Source organism: Suncus etruscus, chromosome 17 (genome assembly GCF_024139225.1).
Source record: "Suncus etruscus isolate mSunEtr1 chromosome 17, mSunEtr1.pri.cur, whole genome shotgun sequence".
Taxonomy (NCBI): Eukaryota; Metazoa; Chordata; class Mammalia; order Eulipotyphla; family Soricidae; genus Suncus; species Suncus etruscus.
The window spans coordinates 61,006,645-61,014,260 of NC_064864.1; the positions used below are offsets into that span (position 1 = coordinate 61,006,645).

Here is a 7,616-nt window from a genome sequence, read left to right on the forward strand (position 1 = left end):
GTGATCCCTGAGCACAGAGTTCTGAGCAGTGCTGGCTGTGGGTCACCCCCACCCCAAAGAAAAGAGGTGCTTGAAGCCTTGTAAACCCTCCTTGTAAGAGGTCACAGTGAGTCTGAGCTACGCACTTGAACACCGGGCAGTGATCAAAGAAAGAAATTGGGACTATGTGAGTGTGTTAGTGAGAGGAAATAAAAAAATGTATATCCTTCGGACCTGCTGTGCGTTCCTGCTCCTGGGAGCTGCTGCAGGACATCAGCTCCACCCAACCAACCCAGTTTATCCGCAGTCTGCTGAGCTCTTTGGCAGACTCTAAATGCCATGTGCATGACCTGAGGCCAAGGCCAGCCAGCTGTGCCTGCCCCTGGGTGGATCACGAGGAGACAGGCCGCCCTCACTAGCGGAATAAACTGCTGAGTGGGGCCCCAGAAGATCAGCATCAGCGCCTCTCCACAGCCACCCGTGGATGGACATGTTGGCCCTGGAGCAGGTGCATAGTGGCTGCCTGCCCTGGCTCCCCAGGCGGGCATCCCAGGAGGGTGAGGAGGTGAGGGGGGATGCAGGGGGAAGCCTTTCTAGCGGCTCCGTCTGAAATATTTATAATTCCTCTATCTCAGCAAGGAACAGCCTTGGCTCAGTCTGGCAAAGCTGTCCTGTCAATTTACCCGAAACGGTCAAACTCACCAAATAATCTATTTCCTGGCAGCCACCACCCAACCTCCCTAGAGTCTGAGGACCATTCACGACTGAATTTCAGTGCTCACTTGGCAGAGGTGCTCCCTGTGGTTAGTGATTACCAGGAAAAGGGAAGGTGGGTAAGGGATGGAACCTAGGCTGATTAAATCAGTGTGAGGCTTATGGCACCCTTTGTTTAAAAGCCACCTTCACTCTACAAACATTTATTGAGCCCTATAATTAGCCAGGAGTTAGCTGCCTGCTTGATGAATAAGGCCAGAGGGCTCAAAGAGCACATAAATGAGCAGAAACAGTCACGCACATGCTAACCAGGAGAGCAATTTGGTAAATTCCACCTCTGTGTACAGTGATAACAATGAAGGGCTGGCAAGAGTGGTTTAGAAATTTTGGATACGGTGAACAACACCTTATACTTCCCCATCTTGATAAAAGAGTTTCAGAAAGGAAAGTGGCTTGCTTGTCATGTTACATGACTAATTTTCATGTGTTATTTCTCTTTTATTCCAATAATGACATGGAAAAAGCTGCTTTTCTCTGGCACTACAGGGTTCTTCAAGCACTACAGCAGGTAACCTATACTCATTGCTCAATGGCTCCCATAAGTGCTGGGTAAACAGCAACTTTTTTCGAGGGAGTTTGGGGGGTCATATGTGTTTGCGTCCCACAGTGTTTGCAGTGACTACAATGCCATGCTCTAGTATTAGGGGTATGGAAGAGAGGAGGGAAGGTGCTCTTGGGAGGGAGAGAGACATAATGTCCATTGTGGACTTAAAGGAAAGGAGAAGCCAAAAAGAAGCATCCACACAGATGACATGGCAACAGAAACACTTCCTTGGCTCACACTTCATAGCTGAGGTCAGAGAACATGGATCAGGTCACAAAGGACCTCTTTATTGTGTACAGAGGGTGCTTTTGACAGGTGATGTGAGGTTCCTCCCTCTGAGCATGGACAAAGTATACCCCCAAGCCTACTCACTGACATCCTCATGGCAAAGAATCACAGACTGGTACAAGCACTGTGCCCACCTTCCCAATTCCTTCCACACCCATTAAGGACTGACTCTCTAGGACTGGAGGAATGAAAGAACTTGAGCAATGCATTAACTTGAGAATGCAATAAGCAATTCACTTATTGCAGTGGTGTTTTTGTGATGTGTGTGTGTGAGCATGCACATGTATGTATTTGAGTGTATGTGCCATACTCAGAAATACTCAGAGGTTACTACTGGCTCTACACCAGCAACTACCCCTGGAGGTACTTAGGGGACCATATGGGATGGTGGGGAGTGAACCCTAGCCAGCTGTATGCCAGGTAAACTTGCTACCTGCTGTACTATCACTCCAGCACCTCCCCCTCCCCTAGTGTTCCTATGAGATGAAAAGGATACTTATAAGGAGACCCAACACAGCATCTCAGACTCAGAAACTGATCCAGGAACACATTGTCCCCCAGAACTAAGCATAGAATTAGATGCACAAAGAGATACAAGTGAAATCTTCCCTCCCCCAGTAACTCCTTCAAGTCCTTGGTAGGGATGAGGGTGTACTTGGCTATTTATAGGTCAAGGCTGAGGTCCAGAGTTGGAAATGTGGCTACATACACGTTTTTTTAGAAAGGAGAACATTCCCTTGCTCTCCACAGTCAAGCTGATCATTTTATTTCCTAAGGACCCCCCCCACACACACACACACACAATTTCAAGGAGACAATTTGCTGCAGATGAAATAGATCATCTCTTAATCCAAAGATGTTTTCTGGCCGATTCAATGAACAGACATTATTTCATTCACCAGTGGTCAAAACAGAATATCAGCTAGCTAAAAAATAATCTGTGGTTATGTAGAAAAATTCATTCAGATTATATATTTGTGAATTCATTAATAAAAACATGAATATGCTTTAGAATGTATATAATATCAATAAGGGACAAGTATGTTATTTGTTAAGTAATTAATTTACAAATATGCAATTCTTTTTTTTTACACTATAAGCAATGTAAAACTAGGAGAGTTTACAGACTAAGAATTAGTCTCAAAATTAATAAAAATAAGAACACTTGTCAGAAACATATGCACATGAGGAAGACAGTGAATGCAGAAGATGGTCTATTAATTTTACTGTGCATGAAACTGTCATAGACGTTCCCTGCTCTAACAGGAAGCCACCAATCCCACCAATCTCTGCTACTTGCAAATGCAAGCCAGATGTTCAGATTTTTATGTGAAATCTTGTCAGTTTAAGCATGTGTAAAATATTAGAAAAAATAGTCATGTCCCTTCTCCACTAAAAAGAAACAAGAAGTTGTAGTGATAGTACAGTTCATAGAGTACTTGCCTTCCATGTCGCCAACCCAGGTTCGATTCTTGGCATTACATATGGTTCCAAGTGCCAACAAGTGATCACTGAGTAAGCCCTGAGCATAGCCAGGTTTGGCCCCAAAACAATACAAAAACGAACTGTAGTTGTAATGGCAATTGGACTTGGACACACCCCTTGGGTACCCACCACTGTAATGATAGTTGAACATGGACATGCCCTTAGACACACACATCCTTGTCATGCCAGGAATCAAAGAAAAAACTTGAACCTTTGCAGGGGAGCCCAGGATAGTGACCAGAGTAGCATCTGCTGGCTTGGGGGTGGGTTTGGGGGCCTGGAAATAAAACATTGGTAAGATGCTGCCTACTTTGTATCTATCCCTTTTTCTTTCTTTCTTTCTTGTACCAGGGCCCTCCCTGGCTATCTCTGACCATTGATTTCCCATCTATCTCTCCTTCTCTCTTAGAAACCCCCAGGCAATGGCAGGTCTCAGACTGCAGAAGAAATAAAAATATATACTTGGTTTTTCTTTATCTCCTCTCTCTTTCTCTGTCCCAGGTAGACCGTCACTACATGTCGGCATCCCTGGGTGGACATGAAGCCCCACTGGGCTGCCAGGCCCCTAGGGCTCCTGCGAGCCTTGCAGCACCGAGCCCTAGCAGCCGTGGGCTTCTGTAGCATGCAGTTCTGCAGCCCTGGCAGCCTTGGGCCTTTGCAAAAAACAAACAAACAAACAAACAAACAAACAGACTTTATGACTTTTGGAGTTACCAGTCTGAGAAACTTATTAGTTGTTTCATAGCTGTGATCTTAACTCTCCCATCCCCACCCACCAAGCTTAACTCAAACAATTGTGATTTGTTTCAGGTACTAGAGAAAGGTCGATGGGATATAAGACTTTCAGAACCAATGGAAATCTCCAAAAACTGATTAAAAAAAAAAAAACCTGAAATGAACTTATCCTGGCTGGAGAGAGCTTAATGGGCAAGTGTGCACACTCTGCATACAGAAGTCACAGTTTGGTCCCCAGCATCACATTGCTAGGAGGGACTCCCATACCCTCCCAACACTGAATTGGAAATAACCTTTGAGCACTGCCAAGCCTATAAAAGACAAACACACATCTGCAACATCTCATTTGTAAATTTAGATTTTAAAGATGGCATTTCTCCTGTGAGTTGCCATGAAAGTGGTCATGGATTTCCTGACTATTGAGTTTGTAGTCTGAGAGCATTTGCAGAACAAACTCGGCTAACTTTCCTTGCCACAGACAAAAATGATTTATGTCCAGCCCTATACAAACTGTGGTTTCATACTGACACAATCTTCCCTCTATAATTCCTGGTTAGAATGCCAGGAAACATATGACTCTGCAATTCTTCTCTTTGCATTTTTTCTATTCCTTTGATAAAATAAAATACACTTAAATTACAGTTAAAAAAAAAAACAAATATAAGTACACAAAAGCCTAGGTTTGGAGTAGTGCATTTGCTATCTTTCAAGTTAAAGAATACTTCTTCTCCCTCATAGAGTTCCACTGGGCTTCATCTTGGCCAAAACCTATCCAGATACCGTGTTTCAATGAGCACAGCCATTCAGTAATGCCACCTGTCTCTAGCTTCTCTGATTCAGCCTGATCTGGAGATTCATTCTAGTTTCTCCATTAAGTTTTATTGCTCCAGGCCCCGCATCACAAATATCACAGTTTATCTCCACTGGACAATAGATAATACTCTGGGTATTATTACCTCCATGGTCAACACCATTCCACAAACATTTAGACATGAGAATAAGCAAAACACCTACTTCTAGAATCTCAAAGAATCCCAATTTTGATACCATGTCATTGACTGAACTGGCATGGCTAATCACTTGAGAAGAGGGTTGCCTATTAGGGGTGGAACAAATGCAGGGGGTGCTACAGTGGCACAGGTTAGTGCATGAAAATTCCCAGGGAAGAACTATCACTGGCAAGGGTGATGTAGTCAAATATGTTCTGACACTGAGGAGAGGGGGCAGAAGGAAAAGGTTTTGGCCTTCGCTGAGGTAGGAAGATTCCTGGCTACAATTTACAAGCAGAATAGGCAGGTTATTCAAGTGAGGAAAACAAGGCAGTTCCAAGCTTTTTGCAAAGAGCCTGAAGATTCCATGGAGTCATCACTTTCCTGCATGGATGGATGTCCAAGCCCAGTCTGACAGGAGACAGGTAATGTTTATTAGAATGAGTCAGTGCAAACAGGGCCAGAAGTAAAAGCAAATAAATGCTTTTAGATAATTTCAAAGTGGAAAGTCTGTAATATAAAGATTTTCCTTAGAACCCTAAATATTAGCAACTACATGTCTAAGAATATAGTCATTGAGGCGAAAGGAGAATAAAAAATATGAGTTTAGGTGGAAAGGGCTGATGACCAACTAATTTCACTATTATGGTAGTGGGCAACAGGCAGTGGGGAGTAATCAAGGCAGCAAAAGGAGTCAGAGCTAGGGAGGGAGCTTGGGAGAGTCTTCCAGCCTTAAGTGAGAGAGGGAAAGAGAAAAGTAATCACAATGGGTCAGTGGGTAGAGTGCTTAACTTAGACATGGCTAGCCTGGGTTTAATCTCCAACACTCCACATGGTCTCCCAAGCTTACTAGGAGTGATCCATGAGTGCAGAATCAGGAATAAGTCTTGAGTACTGATGGGTCTGACCAAATGTGTGCACTCGTGCATGCACACACACACACACACACACACACACACACACATACACACACACACACATACACACACACACACACACACACACACGAATCACAGGCTCATAAATGGTCAATCCATTCTCGAAAAATTCTCAAGGAAGGTTGATCACTTGATATCTGCTTTAATAAAAATGCTTCACAAACATTTATAAACATTGGATATTAAAATGAAGACTTCAATGAGGTGTTCTGGTTGGGGAGATATTGAAACCTCCACCCAGACTCAATTTACTCAAACTGACTCTTGCACATAAATGCTTCAACCTCTCAATTCAATGCATTAACTAAGTGATCCAACTCAGCAGCATTTCCTAGCATTCTAATTAAAGACACATACATTTTATTGATTAAAATTTCCAGTAACAGCCATAATGCTATTACTTAGCCTGCCAAGAAAAAGGAGAGTCGCAACTGAAAGAGAAAAAAAAAACTCAGAAAGGCTTTAGTTTGTCTTTGAATTTATCAGAGTATTTCAAATGTCAATAAATAACTTCACCTAGGATATATGTGTTGCAGATAATAGAGAAAAAAAGCCACTAGATCTAAAGAGGATACCCCCCTCCCACGATCCACTTCATGGTGGCAAATGTAAACCATCATAAAACAGCCACAGGAAAATCCGGAAGGGGCAGAGAGTAGAACCGTATGGAAGCAATTCAATCAGCATTTATTAAGCATTTCTTTGACTAGAGCCCAGCAATAAATACAAAAGAGAAGAACTAAGTGCTTTGCTTTTCGTTTTCTGATGGAATCAAAGTACTTTTGAAGTCTTCTCATATAGAAGCTCTCAAGACAAAGCAAACAAAAATAGCTACAACAGGATGAAGTGGGTGGTGGATGTCTCCAGGACAGATATGTGTGTGTGTGTGTGTGTGTGTGTGTGTGTGTGTGTGTGTGTGTGTGTATGTGTGTGTGTGTGTGCACGCATGCGCGTGTTTCTAGGGTTCTTTTATTTATTTGTAAGGTGGCAAGAATAGCTTGGCACAATTTTTTAAACTCAATCAGCATATGGAGAAGCAAGGGGCTTTAAGGTAGCTTCAAAATAAAACACAAAGCAAATGGTAATGATGGAAATAGGTAAAAAAAAAAGAGCTTTTGAAAAATGAAAAATGGAAATGTCTTTTTTAAAAATCAGTATTTTCTGCAGGACACAGAGCCCCAATGATCCTGCTGCAGCCTGTACAGTTAGGCTTCCCAGATTAGGCCCAGTGTAACTTTCGGGCCACCTCAGGAGTGTCCCGAGACCTGGATGCAAGGGAGCCACTGCACAAGCTACCCACTGCCTGAGGAGAACATAGCCACCCAATTCTCCCAGCTGAGTCTATACAAGACCATCCTTACTGAAGCCCCCTGATGGTCTTCCCCACAATTCAAACCCTTGCTCGGAGCTGCTCTTCTGGCGATACCCTGGGTGCTTGATCCTTGAGGTACATCGCTTGATAAAGCTGGGGGATGCACCTGATCCTCACTACCATGCATCTTCAGCTGGGGACATAATGAAGCTCTGAGTGCTACACAATGCCCCTGCTCACCACACAGGAGACCAGTGTGCTCTGAAGTGACCTGTTGCCTTGTTCATCTCCAAGGAATGGGTGGAATGGCACTCGAAGTGTGAATAAAGGTCCAATTAAAAAAATCATTATCTTCTCACTGATGGAAAAGGTTGGTGATTATCACAAATAAGTGGACCAGGGCAGCCTACTTACTTGGAGGAGCATGGCACAAGGTCAGAGGGATGGCCCCGATCTTGCTCTCAGTTCTATCCCTCCGGAGCTACATGATATCCCACCATCTTCTGAATGGACCCCCAGAAATTCTTCCAAGTCCACAACTAGATAAACTGACCTTGCCTCTAGAATTCCAA

At 43.5% G+C, this 7,616-nt stretch overlaps 1 protein-coding gene across 1 annotated transcript; it reads left to right on the top strand.

The window, feature by feature from the left end:
* Positions 1 to 469: 469 nt before the first annotated feature.
* On the top strand, positions 470 to 7,260 carry LOC126033462 (host cell factor C1 regulator 1-like). Its single transcript, XM_049790437.1, is given in 4 exon segments — positions 470 to 544; positions 6,984 to 7,077; positions 7,080 to 7,106; positions 7,109 to 7,260. Coding segments are annotated over 4 exon segments (348 nt in total).
* Positions 7,261 to 7,616: the final 356 nt, after the last annotated feature.